The 19,974-nt window shown below is 42.7% G+C and overlaps 1 protein-coding gene across 5 annotated transcripts in view; it reads left to right on the forward strand.

Moving 5' to 3' along the window:
* Nucleotides 1–19,974, forward strand: part of LOC106575132 (zinc finger protein 385B) — a 164,507-nt gene that overhangs the window by 33,125 nt on the left and 111,408 nt on the right. For 3 of the 5 annotated variants that reach the window (XM_014151365.2, XM_014151361.2, XM_045698754.1), the window contains one exon: nt 16,814–17,149. In XM_014151365.2, the coding sequence (XP_014006840.1) occupies nt 16,816–17,149 (334 nt within the window). In that variant the 5' untranslated portion in view covers nt 16,814–16,815. Of the gene's footprint in view, nt 1–2,095; nt 2,762–16,813; nt 17,150–19,974 lie in introns of those variants that run through there. The other 2 variants (XM_014151358.2, XM_045698753.1) reach the window with 2 other exon arrangements.

The following is a 19,974-nucleotide window of genomic DNA, read 5'->3' on the forward strand; positions in this document are numbered from 1 at the left end:
CATAATGTTTCCACCTCCATGTTTGACGGTGGGGATGGTGTTCTTGGGGTCATAGGCAGCATTCCTCCTCCTCCAAACATGGCGAGTTGAGTTGATGCCAAAGAGCTCCATTTTGGTCTCATCTGACCACAACACTTTCACCAGTTGTCCTCTGAGTCATTCAAATGTTTATTGGCAAACTTCAGACGGGCATGTATATGTGCTTTCTTGAGCAGGGGGACCTTGCGGGCGCTGCAGGATTTCAGTCCTTCATGGCGTAGTGTGTTACCAATTGTTTTCTTGGTGAATATGGTCCCAGCTGCCTTGATCATTGAAAAGATCCTCCCGTGTAGTTCTGGGCTGATTCCTCACCGTTCTCATGATCATTGCAACTCCACGAGGTGAGATCTTGCATAGAGCCCCAGGCCAAGGAAGATTGACAATAATCGCACCAACTGTTGTCACCTTCTCACCAACTTGCTTGGCGATGGTCTTATAGCCCATTCCAGCCTTGTGTAGGTCTACAATCCTGTCCCCGACATCCTTGGAGATCTCTTTGGTCTTGGCCATGGTGGAGAGTTTGGAATCTGATTGATTGCTTCTGTGGACAGGTGTCTTTTATACAGGTAACAAACTGAGATTCGGTTAGGAGCACTCCCTTTAAGAGTGTGCTCCTAATCTCAGCTCGTTACCTGTATAAAAGACACCTGGGAGCCAGAAATCTTTCTGCTTGAGAGGGGGTCAAATACTTATTTCCCTCATTAAAATGCAAATCAATTTATAACATTTTTGACATGCGTTTTTCTGGATTTTTTGTTGTTGTTATTCTGTCTCTCACTGTTCAAATAAACATACCATTAAAATTATAGACTGATCCTTTCTTTGTCAGTGGGCAAACATACAAAATCAGCAGGGGATCAAATACTTTTTTGCCTCACTGTATGTTACACTGCCGAAAGGTGGACATTTGTCTTCTGCTCCATTCTCAACCCATGCATCCCTTTGATATTTTAAGTAGAAATTGCGCACCAGTATTGAATTATAAAAGCCTGTTATATTAAATGAATTGCCTTTTTAATATAGACCACATTCATAATTCATTTTAATATGAATAAAGGCTTGCTAAAGTGCCAAAAATCTGCATTTTGACATGTCCCTAATGTTTTCCAATTTCTAGGAAGATTTTTACACACTTAACACAAAAAAACATCATTTGTAAAGTTACTTTGTTACTATTTCTGAAGATTATTCATTTTACTTGATTAGTGATTAATTTTCATTTGTCCTTCATTTTAAGGTCAACCCTGTCACGTGAACTGAACTCTTAATATGGTGAAAATATTCCTTTTAACATTTTTTCAAACGAAACATTGACCATCTAATAGTCAAATCATTATGTAATGGCCAGTGAGCTGGTTCTACTCTTTTTGGCAATTTTCTGGTGTTTTGTGGTGGAAAACTGAGCGGGTTGAGCACAACATGTCAACCCTGTTACCCATAGACGGATAGGCCATTTGAGTTTTTTGTAAAACTTGCATTCAATTCCCTCTCCCTGTTGCATACAACAAGCTTCCATTCCCCCTGTCACTAGGTGATTTATGACCGGTTTAAGATAACTTCAACCCTGTTACTTTAATTGACACCAGTCAGGGGTGGACATGGGAAATCAGCAAATTCTATCACAAATTGGCTTAAGATGCACTGTATTGAAAAACTGTTTTAACTGTTAATTTGTATCTGTCCCTAATCTATTCAAAACATCTCTTTGAAAATGAAGACAGAGAAAATATTCAAGTTAGATACATGTTAACTTAAGTGATAACTGACTGACATTGAATAATTACCAACCTTTGAAAGCAGTAAGGCAATTCCAAGGTAACATAGTGACACTAAGACTTAGATTTGTCCAGGGGCGTGTCGTTCACTGGGGACAGAGGGGACATGATCCCCCCCCCCCGACATTCTTAAATTGCATTTTTGTCCCCGTCCCCATCCCCTGAAGTTTAATAATTGCACTGTGATACAGAAAGCGGAACCGGGGTGCCTTAGGACCATGCGGACACCTCAGAGCGGTTGGGTAGGCTGTTTGGTGGTTTTCCCAGACTGGATTTAGGTTGGCGCAGATACCACAGAGCGTGCGAACAGAGGCAGCTGTTGTGTCTGTGTGTTTTGCTTTTTATCAGAGTTGTAAAGCAAGCAGAGCAGAAACTGGATACTCTTTATTTGGTTGATGTAGCTGGCAAGGTAACTGCTGTTTGACTTAACAGGAAACAAGTGTTTATTCCCAGTGCTAAGCTGGTAGTGTAACAGACATGTAAAGTAAGCTAATGTTTCATCCCCTCCTGAGTGAAGTTCTGTCTGAAGTGAATGAACTAGCTAGCTAGCTAGCTACCACAGCCAGTTCAGCTGTAGCCTCTAGCTATCTGTGAGGTACCAGTATCTAACAGCTGTTGTATGTATGGAAATGTTTTGTAGCCTTTGTTTTGTCCCCTTTCAACAGAAGTAAATTGATGTACCATTAGTGCAAGCCAACAGTTGGTTAACCTTAGATATTATTTTTACTTCAATCACAGTCAGTATAGCAGTGTAACATTATTGGTCTGTCAGTTTCCCAAGATAATTCCCGACTAAACACACTGACACGGTATAAACAGCTCTCTTCACTTTCATGGTGCACAGTCAGTACAGAACACTTTGCTCATTATATCTTAGCAGGATCAGATGGTGACGTGTCCCAGCAGGGCCAGACAGCCGCCAGAGAAGACCAGTCTACAGAGCTCAGGTGAATTTTGCAGTATATTATAACAACCAGTGAATGGATACAAAGTTCCATCTTGAGTTGATGGGTAGGCTACAGTCTGGGATCTGGGAATAATGGTCATTTCAATTATTGAACTATTAATTATATTCTTAGATAATGTAATGTAAAATGTAGACTAGGATCATTCGTTGTCATGCCTCATCTGAGCAGGATAAGATGGTGACGGGTCTCAGCAGGGTCAGGCAACTAGAGAAGACCAGTCTGTGATGGCGCTGAGGGGAACTCTAGGAGATGCAGCACTTTCTTCTCTCTGTGCAGCAAACACTGGACAAGCCAGAAACTTCAAAGATTAAAACTATTTGAAGGCGGTTTGACAAACTTCGAAAGTTGATTTGCAAACTGTATCAATAGAGGCTTTTCCCGATGACACAAAACATGTAAAACAGAAATGTGAGGAAGATCTTGGAGACACTACTGATGAATGGATACAGTCATGTTCATATAATCTCAGACATAAATTACTGCAGTTTAAGACCCTCCATAGAATGTACTATATGCCAGTGAAACTGAATATCATGCTTTCAGAAATGTAATTCCTCTGCTGAAGGTGTAAAACACAAAAAATGACATATTTCAGTATGTTATACTCTTGTGAAGGCTGGCTGAATTCGGGCAAAGAGTGTTCTTTTATCTCAGCATGTCTACAGATTCTCCCTGTTTTTGTTTGCTTGGGAATGTTGATACTGGAGACTCTTACCTGAAGAATCTCTGTAACCAAGCATTTATGTGTCTAAGAAATGCATTGCCGTTAATTGTATGGTTAGTTATCCTCCCACAATGTATGGCAGAAATCTCAAGATATGTATCACTAGATTTGATATATTACAAGATTAAGAGTATACTGTGCAACTTTCATAAGGTCTGGATGCCTTATATAGTATACTGTACGACAAAAGGAGTCTGTATTGAAAACATGCTCACGTCAGGGGAGATACCTATTTAGGCAATCCCTAGCTGCTGGGCTGCTCAGTCCTGCCTCAGAGGGTCTGCCGTACTGTCACTCTGGCCTTGGCCTAACACACCTGAAACCAATAATGAATGTTTCACTAAGATTCTAAAGCAGACTGGGGTGTTGGGTTGGGGCGCTGCAGGGCGGTGGACCCCTGAGGGCAGGACGAGATGATCCAGCTATATTGTGTACAAGTAAAAAGAGCTCTACAGTAAGATTAGGCCTAAGGTATGAATGACAGTGCCCTCCGTAATTATTGGGACAGTGAAGCATTTTTTTCTAATTTGGCTCTATGCTCAAATTTTGGATTTGAAATCAAACATCGACTCTGAAGTTAATGTGCAGACAGTCAGCTTTCATTTGAGGGTATTTTTTTATCAATATCGGGAAACTATTTCGAAATTACAGAACTTTTTGTACATAGTCCCCCCATTGAAGGGAAGCAAAAGTATTTGGACAAATTCACTTGTATGTGTATTAAAGTAGTAAAACGTTAAGTATGTGGTCTCTTCAGGACTGTCTTGGTGTGTTTGGACCATGATAGTTTGTTGGTGATGCAGACACCAAGGAGCTAGAAGCTCTCAACCTGCTCGACTACAGCCCCGTCGATGAGAATGGGGGCGTGCTCGGTCCTCCTTTTCCTGTAGTCCACAATCATCTCCTTAGTCTTGATCACGTTGATGGAGAGGTTGTTATCCTGGCACCACACAGCCAGGTCTCTGACACCTCCCTATAGGCTGTCTCATCGTTGTCGGTGATCAAGCCTACCACTGTTGTGTCATCGGCAAACTTAATGATGGTGTTAGTCTTGCCTAACCATGAAGTCATGAGTGAACAGGGAGTACAGGAGGGGCCTGAGCAGGCACCCCTGAGTGGGCCCCCGTGTTGAGGATCAGCACGGATGTGTTGTTACCTACCCTTACCACCCGGGGGTGGACCGTCAGGAAGTCCAGAATCCAGATGCAGACGGAGGTGTTTAGTCCCAGAGTCCCAGAAGTCATTTAGACAGGTTACCTTGGTGTTCTTGGGCACAGGGACTAGGGTGGTCTTCTTGAAACATGTTGGTATTACACACTCAAATCAGGGACAGGTTGAAAATGTCAGTGAAGACATTTTGCCAGTTGGTCAGCGCATGCTTGGAGTACACGTCCAGGTAATCCGTCTGGCCTTGTGAATGTTGACCTGTTTAAAGGTCTTACTCACATCGGCTACGGAGAGCGCGATCACACAGTCGTCCGGAACAGCTGATACTCTCATGCATGCTTCGGTGTTGCTATGCTCGCTTCGAGGTAAGAAGTAATTTAACCCATCTGGTAGGCTCATGTCAGGGGCAGCTCACAGCTGTTCTTTCCTTTTGTAGTCTAATAGTTTGCAAGCACTGCCACAACCAATGAGCGTCGGCGCCCGTGTAATACAATTCAATCTTAGTCCTTTATTGATGCTTTGCCTGTTTGATGGTTCGTCGGAGGGAATAGTGAGATTTCTTATAAGCTCCGGGTTAGAGTCCCGCGCCTTGAAAGCGGCAGCTTTAACCTTTAGCTCGATGCAGATGTTGCCTGTAATCCATGGCTTCTGGTTGGGGTATGTACGTACAGTCACTGTGGGGATGACGTCATCGATGCACTTATTGATGAAGCCAGTGACTGATGTGGTGTACTCCTCAATGCAATCGGAAGAATTCTGGAACATATTCCAGTCATATTCCAGTCATATTCCAGTCTATTCCAGTCTGTAGCTTAGCATCGATGTCATCTGACCACTTCTTTACTGACCGAGTCACTGGTGCTTCCTGCTTTAGTTTTTGCTTGCAAGCAGGAATCAGGAGGAAAGAATTAATGTCAGATTTGCCAAATGGAGGACAAGGGAGAGCTTTGTACGCGTCTTTGTGTGTGGAGTAAAGGTGGTCTAGATTTTTTTCCCCCTCTGGTTGCACAATTAACATGCTGGTAGAAATTAGAAACGGAAGTTTCCCTGCATTAAAGTCCCCGGCCACTAGGAGCGCCGCCTCTGGATGAGCGTTTTCCTGTTTGCTTATGGCCATATACAGCTCATTAGTTTTCGTGCACCAGCTGTTGTTTACAAATATACACAGACCGCCACACCTTGTCTTACCGGAAGCGGCTGTTCTATCTTGCCGATGCAGCGTAAAACCAACCAGCTGTATGTTATTCATGTTGTCGTTCAAACACAACTCAGTGAAACATAAGATATTACAGTTTTTAATGTCCCGTTGGTGTTACACCCTGATCTGTTTCACCTGTGCTTGTCTCCACCCCCTCCAGGTGCCACCCATCTTCCCCATTATCACCTGTGTATTTAATTCTGTGTTCTCTGTTTGTCTGTTGCCAGTTCGTTTTGTTCGTCAAGCCTACCAGCGGTTTTTCCCTTGCTCCTGTCTTTGCTATAGTTCCTGTTTTCTTGATTCCTGGTTTTGCCCATTCCTGCCTGCCCTGACACTGAGCCTGCCTGCCGTCCTGTGCCTTTGCCCCACCTAGCTGTATTACTGACCTCTGCCTGCCCTTGACCTGTCCTTTTGCCTGCCCCTGTTCAAATAATAAACTTTTGTTATTTCAGCAGTCTGCACCTGGGTCTTACCTTAAACGTGATAGCTGGTAGGATATACGTGATTGTAGTTTGTTTAATAGGACTGATGGTTAAGGCAGATTACCCACTCACTGTCGGCTCCTTACAAGGCACCCCAACCTACGTCCCCGATATCTCTGTTTCTTTCTCCTGCAAATGATGGGGATGAGGGCCTTGTCAGGTCTCTGAAGTAAATCCTTTGCGTCCGACTCGTTAAAGAAAAAATCTTCTTCCAGTACGAGGTGAGTAATCGCTGTCCTGATATCCAGAAGCTCTTTTTGGTCATAAGAGACAGTGGCAGAATCAGTATGTACAACATAAGTTACAAATAACGTGAAAAAACACACAATAGAGCAATTTGCTAGCAGCCAACTCCTCTGGCGCCATGAAGCTGATTGAGAGAATGCCAAGAGTGTGCAAAGCTGTTAAGGCAAAGGGTGGCTACTTTGAAGATAAAATGTGTTATTTTATTGTTTTGATATCTTAACTATTATTCTACAATGTAAGAAATACTCAAAATAAAGAAAAACCCTAGAATGAGTACATGTGTCCAAACATTTGATGGGTACTGTATGTCAAACAAAAAACTGATTGCAGAGTTAAACAAACCATACAACTCTACACACAAGGGCTACTTTTAAAGCGAAAAATGATATTTGTCGCATGTCTTGAAGGGGATTTGTGCCACAAATGCTAAAATGTTAGCGTGTGGAAACAGTGCCAGGGAAACTACACCAAAGCATGGATTTCTGTCATACCTAGTCCATAGACTGCTTACAGGGTAAGGAAACTGTTATTTTATCATTTGGGTGAACTATCCCTTTAACAATTTCCACTGAACATTTTACAAAAACACAACTTGAAGACCAGTGCAAATGCAAAATCTGTTAACAGAATGACGGTTTGTGCCGTCATTCTGTTAAACTTTGCATCTGCACTATTCATCAAGTAAATGTGTTTTGTTACATTTTCATTGTTCAATGTAGTCCTTGTGGATATAGCTGTATGGTTTGTTTTAACTTTTCAAATCATTGGTTTTTGCTTGACATACATTTTAAAGTGAAAAGTCTGTCACTCTGTTATTCTGGTATTAACGATGAAATGGAATGGTAGTGCTACTGTGCCTTCCTTCCTTCTTTTAATCACTAATCTGATTCTGACATGGTAAGATTGGTGAAAGCAATGAAGTGGGAACCTGGAAACCAACAATGCCTTCATCAATAATTCTCTAATGTAAAATAATTGAAGAAGTAATATAAGATAGTACTTTATTAATCCTCCAGAGGGGAAATTTGATTGCACCAGCCAATACATACATTACCAGTAAATACACCATAAAAACACAACAAAGACGCACAGATGTTAAAAGTAGCACATCATCAATGGATATAAAAAAATAAGTATACAGGAACAAGTTTGTCACTAAAGGAGAACCATTTGAAAAAGGTTCCAGATGGAACCAATTCAGGTCAGATATAGAATCCTTTTAAAGTTCTATTTGGAACTAACATGAGTTCACTAGCACCTTAAATCCAGAGAGATTTGATATGGTGACAGTGTGGTTGTATTTACCACTTTTTTGAGAGTATTGGACTAGTCATGTGAATAGGACAAGATACAGGACTCAAAAAAAGTATTAAGACACATTGACTTTTTCCACAATTTGTTGTTACAGCAGTCTACACACTAACCCATAATGTCAAAGCGAAAACGGGTTTGCAAATGTATTAAAAAAAAAATGAAATACCTTATTTACATAAGTATTCAGACCCTTTGCTATGACTCGAAATTGAGCTCAGACGCAAGACTCTTCCTAGAGCTGGCCGCCCGGCCAAACTGAGCAATCGGGGGGGAAGGGCCTTGGTCAGGGAGGTGACCAAGAACCCGATGGTCACTCTGACAGAGCTCTAGTGTTCCATTGTGGAGGCGGGAGAACCTTCCAGAAGGACAACCATCTCTGCATCACTCCACCAATCAGGCCTTTGTGGTAGAGTGGCTAGTCGGAAGCCACTCCTCAGTAAACAGCACATGACAGCGCGCTTGGAGTTTGCCAAATGACACCTAAAGACTCTCAGACCATGAGAAACAAGATTCTGTGATCTGGTGATTGAACTCGTTGGCCTGAATGCCAAGCGTCACATCTGGAGTAAACCTGGCACCATCCCTACGATGAAGCATGGTGGTGTCAGCATGGGGATGTTTTTCAGCGGCAGGGGCTGGGAGACTAGTCAAGATTGAGGCAAAGATGAACGGAGCAAAGTACAGAGATCCTTGATGAAAACCTGCTACTTGAGCGCTTAGGACCTCAGACTGGGGCGAAGGTTCACATTTCAACCGGACAACGACCCTAAGCACAGCCAAGAGAACGCAGGAGTGGCTTCAGGACAAGTCTCCGAATGTCCTTGAGTGGTTCAGCCAGATACCGGACTTGAACCGGATCAAACATCTCTAGAGAGACCTGAAAATAGCTGTGCAGTGATGCTCCCCATCCAACCTGACAGGACCAGCAGAGAAGAATGGGAGAAACTCCCCAAATACAGGTGTACCAAGCTTGTACCGTCATACCCAAGAAGACTCTACGCTGTAATCGCTACCAAAGGTGCGTCAACAAAGTGCTGAGTAAAGGGTCTGAACACTTACACTACCGGTCAAAAGTTTTAGAACATCTACTCATTCAAGGGTTTTTCTTTTATCTTTTACTATTTTCTACATTGTAGAACAATAGTGAAGATGTCAAAACTATGAAATAACACATATGGAATCATGTAGTAACCAAAAAAAAGTGTTAAACAAATGAAAATATATTTTAGATTTTTCAAAGTAGCCACCCTTTGCCTTGAAGACAGCTTTGCAAACTCTTGGCATTCTCTCAACCAGCTTCACCTGGAATGCTTTTCCAACAGTCTTGAAGGAGTTCCCATATATGCTTAGCACTTGTTGGCTGCTTCTCCTTCACTCTGCAGTCCAACTCATGCCAAACCTTCTCATTTGGGTTGAGGTCAGGTCATCTGATGAAGCACTCCATCACTCTCCTTCTTATTGATGTCCTTTAGTAGTGGTTTCTTTGCAGCAATTTGACCATGAAGGCCTGATTCACGCAGTCTCCTCTGAACAGGTGATGTTGAGATGTGTCTGTTACTTAATCTGTGAAGCATTTATTTGAGCTGCAATTTCTGAGGCTGCTAACTCTAACTTATCCTCTGCAGCAGAGGTAACACTGTCCATTCCATTCCTGTGGCGGTCCTCAAGAGACAGTTTCATCATAGTGCTTTATGGTTTTTGCGACTGCACTTTAAGAAACTTTAAAAGTTCTTGACATTTTCCTTCATGTCTTAAAGTAATGATGGACTGTTTCCCTTAGCTAAAATAAGCAGTTCTTGCCATAATATGGACTTGGTCTTTTACCAAATAGGGCTATCTTCTGTATACCAGCCCTACCTTGTCACAACTGATTGGTTCAAATGCATTAAGAAGGAAAGAAATTTCACAAATTAACAAGGCCCATGCATTCCTCATGAAGCTGGTTGAGAGACTGCCAAGAGTGTGCAAAGCTGTCATCAAGGCAATGGGTGGCTATTTGAAGAATCTCAAATATTTTTTGATTTGTTTAACAGTTTTTTTGGTTACCACGTGATTCCATATTGTAATGAATGAGGGGAGACCGAGAGCTGGTTTCAAGTGCAGGGCGCCGCAGGTGTGTCACAGGGTGTCTTCCCTGTGGCTCAGTTGGTAGAGCATGGTGTTTGCAATGCCAGCATGGTGTGTGCAACGCCAGGGTTGTGGGTTCGATTCCCACGGGGGGCCAGTACAAAAAAAAAGAAGAAAAAAAACAATGTATGAAATGTATGCATTCACTACATTCACTACGTAAATGTAAAATGTGTTTATTGCAAAGGACCACAGGCAGGTATCTGGGTCCAGGGGCAGGCAGAAGGTCATAAACAGGGGTCCAAAAGGGCAACAGTACAGGCAGAGAAAAGGCTAGTAATGTCATCTGGGAGATTCAGGCAATAGGTAGATAATGGGAAATCTAATAGGCTAAAGTACAGGCAGGGAATAGGCAAAAGGCATACATAATTGGGAGGAGTATATCACGGGGAAACCAGCACTCTGAAAGATGTCACAAAACAAACAATACCTCACAGTGACTGGGTGCAAAGAACTGAACTAAATGTGTGTGTGTGTGTGTGTGTGAGAACAGGTGATTAGAATTCAGGTGATTGGGATCTAGAGAGTGAGCTGCTTTCAGGGGATCTAGGTGAGTGTGAGCTGGAAAGTGGGCTGGAAAGTGAGCTGCGTTCAGGGGATCTACACGTTTGAGGGTGTGAGTTGGAAGCAGACGTTACACATGTTATTTCATAGTTTTGATGTCTTCACTATTATTCTACAATTTATAACATAGTACAATTAAAGAAAAAATATTTAATGAGTAGGTGTTCTAAAACATTTGACCGGTTGTGAATGTGATTTTTTTTTTTTGTAATTTCTTTAGTAATTTTGCTAAAATGTCTAAAACACTGTTTTTATTTTGTCATTATGTGGTATTGTGAGTAGATAGTTAAGGGGAGTAAATGTTTTTATTTATTAGAATTTGGCTGTCAGGTAACAAATGTGGAAAAAGTAAAGGTTTCTGAATACTTTCTGAATGCTCTGTTGATATACAGTACCAGTCAAAATTTTGGAAACACTTACTCATTTTTCTTTATTTTTTATATTTTCTACATTGCCCAGTCAAAACTGTTCGCTGCTCTGGCACCCCTATGGTGGAACAAGCTCCCTCACGACGCCAGGACAGCGGAGTCAATCACCACCTTCCGGAGACACCTGAAACCCCACCTCTTTAAGGAATACCTGGGATAGGATAAAGTAATCCTTCTAACCCCCCCCCCAAAAAAAAAAAGATTTAGATGCACTATTGTAAAGTGGTTGTTCCACTGGATATCATAAGGTGAATGCACCAATTTGTAAGTCGCTCTGGATAAGAGCGTCTGCTAAATGACTTAAATGTAAAATGTAATTGTAGAATAATAGTGACGACATAAACTATGAAATAACACATGGAATCATGTAGTAACCAAAAAAGTGTTAAACACATCAAAATATATTTTAGATTCTTCAAAGTAGCCACCCTTTGCCTTGAAGACAGCTTCGCAGCAATTCGACCATGAATGCCTGATTCACGCAGTCTCCTCTGAACAGTTGCTGTTAAGACGTGTTTGTTACTTCAATTCTAATTTCTGAGGCTGGTAACTCTAATGAACTTGTCCTCTGCAGCAGAGGTAACTCTGGGTCTTCCTTTCCTGTGGCGGTCCTCATGAGATCCAGTTTCATCATAGTGTTTGATGGTTTTCGCGACTGCACTTGGTTTTGGGTCGTCACAACAGGAGCATCAAAACCTCCACTACCAGGTTCAAGAATAGTTTTTAACCCAGTGCAATCCGCCTGCTAAACCAAGCAACCTGAGCTGGGGTTTTTTTCATCCTACTTTTAGCACTTTGGCACATACGACTGAACTGCTTTTATGATCTTACCACTTAGCACTTTTAATTGATGTTATTTTTATTATATTTTTACTGTATGTGTATGTACTGTCCTGTATGTGAGAGAGCCCCAACAAAGAATTCCAGTGTATTTATTACTTCTAATACCTGCAAATGTCAAAGAAACTACTTGAACATGAACTAATGACTGGCGTGCGTGTGTGTGTGTTAATAACCTGTGGCGCGCTTATATGTGTGTATTATGGTTGACTATTTTTTCGGTATTTTTCAAATGTTCCATCAACATGAAAAGCCCATAGATGTAGCTGCTCTCTTGGGTAAATAAATAAAACTAGCTCCAGAAGGCTAATCGTTTTGAGTGTGAACTGTAGTACTGTATTGTGTTGCTGGATCGAATCCCGGAGCTGACGGGATTCAGGGGGTAGAAATCTGTCGTTCTGCCCTTGAGCAAGGCAGTTAACCCACTGTTCCCCGGGCGCCGAAGACGTGGATGTCGATTAAGGCAGCCGCCCGCACCTCTCTGATTCAGAGGGGTTGGGTTAAATGCGGAAGACACATTTCAATTGAATACATTGTTGGACAACTGACTAAGTTATCCCCCTTTCCCTTTCCCTGTATCATACTGTATTATGTGGACTGGAATTACACACATTGTTCAAACCATGATAAAGCAGAAGAGGACATGCAATTCTGGTGCAGCACATGCGGCCTACAAAGTTACAAGTATAGGCTAGCGAATTTTATTTACATTTTTGAAATATAATAGGGGATATTTGTATAATTAGTAGGCTGACGCATATAAACCTTTAATAATATTTCCCCTAATGGTATTAGCCTACCTCCTCATTTTCTCTCTATTGTTGCTTCATTCCTCCCTCACTTTCAACAGTTAAATGAAATAAGTTTCGTTGTCCATATCTTCATCATTCCAATGGCATCCTTGAATAATATAGGACTAGCAGTAGATGGAGAAGGCTTTCACTTCTCTTAACAAAGATTGAATGGTTATGCGTCTGAATTATTAACTACTATAGCCTACCGTGATTGCGCGTTCGATCTTCTTTCAAGCTGATGGTGAGTTCTACTGGGCTGCTGTATTTAACATTCAGCAAAACAGAGCTTGCGTCCTTCTTTGCTTGTGTCCCTCTTTGTGCCCCCAAACTTTTGACTGGTCCTTGTTTTATTTTTATATATATATATATATATATATATATAACTTTTTTTTTTTTTTTTTTTTTATGGAGAGAGAGAGACTGCGAGAGGGTCCTCGCGTGTGCACTGATTTAAAGCAATGACATTCAAGTGATAAACTGTTATAACACTCTGCAGCTGCAATTCATTTTTGGGGGATCTTTACAATTAAAAAACAAGTTGATCCCTGAAAGCCAGATGGAGATGGGTAAATTAGACGCGCATTCGGCCTTTATATTTCTGTAGCATAGGCTATGCTGCAGCAACTGTAGGCCTACCTGTCACAAGAAAAAAAGTTACCATGATGAGATGATAGGTCTACATCCATCGTGAATTGCTCTCCATACTGAGATGGGTTGTCTGACCCCACCCTGAGCGTTGATTCATCTTGCAGAGACCGTAGATAAGCAGATTTAGACATCGCATATAATTGAACAGTTCCATTTCACGCCATGCTGTTCATATAAATCATTTATTATAATTCACCAGCTTCTCGCAGTTATTTATCCCGGGTAAAAGGGAGTGGTAACTAGGTTCCCGCCATTCAACCCTAATGTGTATGTGCTTGGATGTGCGCCTGAATGTTTGTGATTGCGTATGCGCAAGATGTGTCGCTGTTTGCATGAGAATGTGTGTATCTGGAAAGTTGTGTTAGCAGTTGATGTTATTCTTCAATAACACTAACCCCAAAGCAAATCATGGGGAGTAAAATATATTTATTCAAAGAGAAGAAATCATAGTTATGCTGGAAAGTATATGTTAGATGTTTATTCTTCCCTGTCCTCAGTGTTTTCTCAGGGAACAAAGAGACAGGATGTAGTTTATACCCAAGCCTAGCCTTTGGTTGACCAATTAGAATTCCTTGCAGTAAAATTGGGCCAATGGCAAAATACTAAGTTTCCATTTCAGGCTCAATGTATAAATAGTTTGGACCAATGAGAACTTGCTATGAGTCCCGGACTGAAATTCCTACACAGATCCTAAATAAATGTTGAACTGAAAAACACTAGTTCCATTGCTCTCTAGCCCTCTTGACCTCTAGTCCTCTGCATTGTGTATTTATATTAGAATATTCTTACAGTTGGGGTGAATTTGGGAAGTATTCTGTCCCCTTGACCTTTTCCACATTTTTATACGTTAGAACCTTATTTGAACATTTATTAAATTGTTGTATTTTTCCCTCAACAATCTACACATAATACCCCATAAAGACAAAGCAAAAACAGGTTTGTAAGAATTTTTTACATTTATAAAAAGTAAAAACTGAAATGTCACATTTACATAGGTATTCAGACCCTTTACTCAGTACTTTGAAGCACCTTTGGCTGCGATTATAGCCTCGAGTCTTAGGTCTGACGCTACAAGCTTGGAACACCTTTATTTGGGGAGTTTCTCTCATTCTTCTTTGCAGAACCTCACAAGTTCTGTCAGCTTGGATGGGGAGTGTTACTGCACAGCTATTTTCAGGTCTCTCCAGAGATGTTAGATCGGGTTCAAGTTCATGATCTGGCTGGGCCACTCAAGGATATTCATAGACTTGTCCTGAAGCCACTCCTGCGTTGTCTTGGTTGTGTGCTTTGGGTCATTGTCCTGTTGGAAGGTGAACCTTCGCCCCAGTCTGAGGTCCTGAGCGCTTTGGAGTAGGTTTTCAACAAGGATCTCTCTGTACTTTGCTCCATTCATCTTTGCCTCGATCCTGACTAGTCTCCCAGGCCCTGCCGCTGAAAATCATCCCCACAGCATGATGCTGCCACCACCGTGCTTCACCGTAGGGATGGTGCCAGGTTTCCTCCAGACGTGACGCTTGTCATTCAGGCCAAAGAGTTCAATCTCGGTTTCATCAGACCAAAGAATCTTGTTTCTCCCCCTATTGCTCAGTTTGGACGAGCGGCCAGCTCTAGGTGGTTCCAAACTTCTTCCATTTAAGAAATATAGAGGCCACTGTGTTCTTGGGGACCCTCAATTCTGCAGACATCACCAACGAACTGGTCCAAACACACCAAGACAGTCGTAAAGAGGGCACGACAACACCTTTTCCCCCTCAGGAGACTGAAACGATTTTATATGGGTCCCCAGATCCTCAAATGTTCTACAGCTGCACCATCGAGAGCATCCTGACCAGTTGCATCACCGCCTAGTATGGCAACTGCTCTGCATCTGACCGTAAGGTGCTACAGAGGGTAGTGCGAATGGCCCAGTACATCACTGGGGCCAAGCTTCCTGCCATCCAGGACCTATATAATAGGCGATGTCAGAGGAAAGGCCAAAAATTGTCAGATACTCCAGTCACCTGAGTCATAGACTGTTTTCTCTGCTACCGCACGGCAAGCGGTACCAGAGCACCAAGTCTAGGACCAAAAGGCTCCTTAACAGCTTCTACCCCCAAGCCATAAGACTGCTGAACAATTAATCAAATGGCCACCGGACAATTTACATTGACTTTTTATAATTTTTTACTTTAGTTTATTGGGTAAATATTTTCTTAACTCGTCATGAACTGCACTGTTGGTTAAAGGCTTGTAAGTAATAATTTTACGGTAAGGTCTACACTTGTTGTATTCGGCACATGTGCCAAAGTTTGATTTGATTTTTTGGTACCCTTCCCCAGATCTATGCCTCAACACAATCCTTTCTCAGAGCTCTATGAAAAATTCCTTCAACCTCAGGGCTTGTTTTTTGCTCTGACATGCTTTCAACTCTGGGACCTTATATAGACAGGTGTGTCTTTCCAAATCATGTTCAATCAACTGAATTTACCACAGGAGGACTCCAATGAAGTTGTAGAAACATCTCAAGAATGATCAATGGAAACAGGATGCACCTGAGCTCAATTTCGAGTCACATAGCAAAATATCTGAATACTTATGTAAATAAGGTATTTCTGTTTTTTATTTGTAATAAGTTTGACATTTTTGCAAACTGTTTTCACTTTGTCATTATGGGGTATTGTGTGTAGATTGATGAGGATTTTTATTAAAATGTAATCCATTTTGGAATAAGGCTGTAACATAACAAAATGTGGGAAAAGTCAAGGGGTCTGAATACTTTCCGAAGGCACTGTATGTGTTTCCCAGGCCTTTCTGCATGTGAATGTGTGGAGGTGACCTGGTGTTTACCAACTAGTTGCTAATCCATTTGGAACGAACGGAGCGACAGTGCTTTGATAAGCACCAGGTTCACCTCTGGCCCCCGGGCAGCCTGCACCCTCTGTTTGACACAACGAGTGTCTGAGAATCATCATCTTTCATCTCCGTCAAAGAACATTCACCTGACCTGTTGCTGATAGGCAATTGGGCGGTGAGTGATGCTGGGTCTGGGCTATAGCTTTGTCTTTGTCCCAAATGGCACCCTATACCTGGGATAAAAGTAGCACACTATATTGGGAATGGGTACCATTTTGGATACACATTTTGTGATGATGGCAGAGCAGAGGTAAAACAAGTGGTACTAGCTGATGTGTTGATTAGCAGTTTTTGAGTGGAACTCAAAAGTAATGGCATGTGAAGAGTTTGTGCAGAAGGTGACGCTAAAAAAATTGCGAAATATGTTGTGAATATGTGGTTTGGAGAGAAGACTTTTCTCCCTCTGCAATTACCGTCCTTATATGTTTTGCCTGTATCTATGCTCTTGGTGTTACCTGAGGAGTTTTGCTACGAAATCTCAGCCGTTTGCACCTGAGTTGGAAAACTGAAAGGCAGCACACTAAGATGTCTAAAGAAGACCTTGCCAATTCTGTACGTATTACTCATCTCTTGACTCACCCTGTTCCCTCGCTGTGTTCATTTCTAGGTATGAAAAGGCCTCGGAGTCCAACCCAGTTGCTGCAGAAAGGCAGTGGCGGCGGCCATGGTGGAGGCGTGTGCTTGCCCTTCAACCTGTGTGGCGAGCTGCTACAGGAGCCCGAAGAAGGACACCCAGATGGCCCTCAGCAGAAGAAAAGGCTGCTCTACTCCCTCTGCGAGGTGTGCAACCTCCAGCTCAACTCAGCCGCCCAGGCCCAGGTCCACTACAACGGCCGTTCCCACCTGCGCAGGGTCAAGCAGCTCAACAATGGAGAGCTCCCCCCAAGCACAGGCAGCGGCACCAGTCCAGCACCGGCCGGCACTCTCACCTGCTCCAGCACAGGTAAGCTGGGACAACTCACCATTCACTGGAACATCGAATAAAATAGAATATTATGTTATTAGTCTGTCTACCGAGACAGAATTATTCTGCTCTACTTCCAACACCCAAAGAGTTGTCTCTGTTCATCTCTCTCTCTCTCTGGGCGTGTGTGTGTGCACTGTGCACACATGCAATTGTGGATGGAGGTGTGTGTGTTTTTGTGAGTGAGAGAGAAAAGTACATCTGTGTCCTGTGGGTTACTCATGGTGAAGAGATTCCCTGCCCCCCATGGTTGACGAGGCTTGTGATGGGCTGTGCCCTCTCTCTACCCTGAATTAACCCAGCTGGAGATGCCTGGTTAGGGCCAGAGTCTGAGCATCATGCACCCGCACACCCTAGAGTAACAAGCTCTCACGGAGGAGAGAAGCCGTGGAGCTGGGGCTGGAGCTTGGCTAGAGCTGGAGATTGGGGCTGAGGGTCAGGCTGGAGCTGAGGCTGTGGGTCAGTTGATGCTGAGGTTGGAGCCCGAAGTCGGGCTGAGGCTGGGGCTGGGATTGTGGGTCGGCTGGGGTTGGAGGTCGACTGTTGCCTGCTCATGGCATAGCTGCAGCTCAAACACCACTCTCAGTGTATTATTGGTGAGAGAGCAGGGAAGAGAGAGTGAGAGGATTACATAGGTCAGGTGCAGTGAGGCAGAGGAATGTAATCACAGTTACCAGGGCAGATGTACTGTAAACAGCATGGAAAGAGCACTTGCGGATGAAACACCATTTAATAACACTGATGTTGTAGAGGGATGCATTGGGGAAACAAGATTAAACCCTTACAAGTAGAGTAGGTAAGGTTAGATGTTATAAAAAAACATTGAAGCGATTTGCAGAAACATTTAAATGGAACACCACAGTAACAGAGTTTTGGATGAAAATGACTGGGACGATCCAGCAGAACTAGGTTCAAGTATTATTTATTTTCTTTCAGATTATGAACCAATGGAATAGTCACAATAAATGAGTCCTTGACCTGCAGTGAACCAATGCTTGTGCCAATTGGATGTATTGATGTTTGATATGGCTATGGTTCACAATTTTCCCCCCCACCCCCACGCAAACATGCCACCAACAACATTTCTGCCTTACTAGCGCTGCCCCAGTCAACTGTAAGTGCTGTTAATGTGAAGTGGAGCTTGTGGTGGTTAATTTCTGTATTATGATATTAGGAGAGACAAATTTATCACAAGTTGGGGTTATACTTAAACTAAATCTTTAATAATAAGAGCTTTGCAATAGCAATGACTTTCAACGATTCACCATTTTTAATGATCCGTTGAGAGTGGCAACACAATGGCTACTGAGATCTTTTTATAGCAAAGATCCACCCCCTAGTCACATAACAAACCACAGATATTAGGAACAGTTCACAAAGTGAGACTATAAATGAGAAAGGAGTATCCCATAGCCAGATAGCATTCGCTGTAAATTATCGTTCAGTTTGGTCCCTAAGACGAGGTTGCTATCTTGTTCCTGTTACTCCTAGCACAAAAACTCCAACTCATCCAATGGAATAAAACAATTGTCAACTCTAGACACTACCACATACATCCCCCAAGGCCAAAGGAGGGAGTGACTGGCGCACAGACATTGTGGAAACCAGTAATTGGTTCCTCATTAATCACACCATCAATTCACATGGTTTAACAGATACATTCACATATGAAGACAATGTTCCCTCCTGTCCTCTTCCCTTTCTGATATTCTGCATAACACCAGGGACATGTAAAAGACAAGCCTGACCTCTCCCCTCTCTGGGCCCCAGGTGACTGAGGTGAATGAGTTCCAAACTGCCTCTGGAAGCAACGTCAGCACAAGAACTGTTCGTCGGGAGCTTCATAAAATGGGTTTCCATGGCCGAACAGCCGCACACAAGCCTAAGATCACCATGCGCAAAGCCAAGCTTCGTCTGGAATGGTGTAAAGCTTGCCGCCATTGGACTCTGGAGCAGTGGAAACATGTTCTCTTGAGTGATGAATCATGCTTCACCATCTGGCAGTCCAACAGACAAATCTGGGTTTGGTAGAAATGCTACCTGCCCCAATGCATTGTGCCAACTGTAAAGTTTGGGGGAGGAGGAATAATGGTCGGGGGTGTTTTTCGTGGTTCGGGCTAGGCCCCTTAGTTCCAGTGAAGCGAAATATTAAAGCTACAGCATACAATGACATTCTAGATGATTCTGTGCTTCCAACTTTGTGGCAACAGTTTGGGGATGGCCCTTTCTTGTTTCAGTATGACAATGCCCCCGTGCAAAAAGCAAGGTCCATACAGAAATGGTTTGTTGAGATCGGTGTGTAAGAACTTTGAATGGCTTGTACAACCCTGACATCAATTCCATCTAACACCTTTGGGATGAATTGGAACGCCGACTGCGAGCCAGGCCTAATTGCACAACATCAGTGCCCAACCTCACTAACATGCTGACCACACATCTCAAAATACATTTACACGTTATTCAATCATTGCGCCCACACTGATCGCGCACGTCAACGAGCATCTGCGTAGCCAGTCGCTAAAATAGAACTTGGTTCTGTTTTTGACGCTTGACGCGTTGCAAGTCCCGCCTCTCCCATGTCCTCATTGGCTTCTATGAGCATATACCCACGTGAGTGATTGAAAGATGAACTGAGGTCCACACTCCAGTCCTGTTGGTGGTGGTAATGCACCTTAAAGTTGTTTGCCAACTGCCATATAAAAGCCTTAAGGAGGAGAGATTACTAGAAACAAACTTGGTTTATCCTTTTTTTATCTGTGGATAAATTGTCGGAGTAGAGGACCTACACTGGCATAACCCAATGT

The sequence above is a fragment of the Salmo salar genome, chromosome ssa17 (genome assembly GCF_905237065.1).
Source record: "Salmo salar chromosome ssa17, Ssal_v3.1, whole genome shotgun sequence".
NCBI classification, from domain to species: Eukaryota; Metazoa; Chordata; class Actinopteri; order Salmoniformes; family Salmonidae; genus Salmo; species Salmo salar.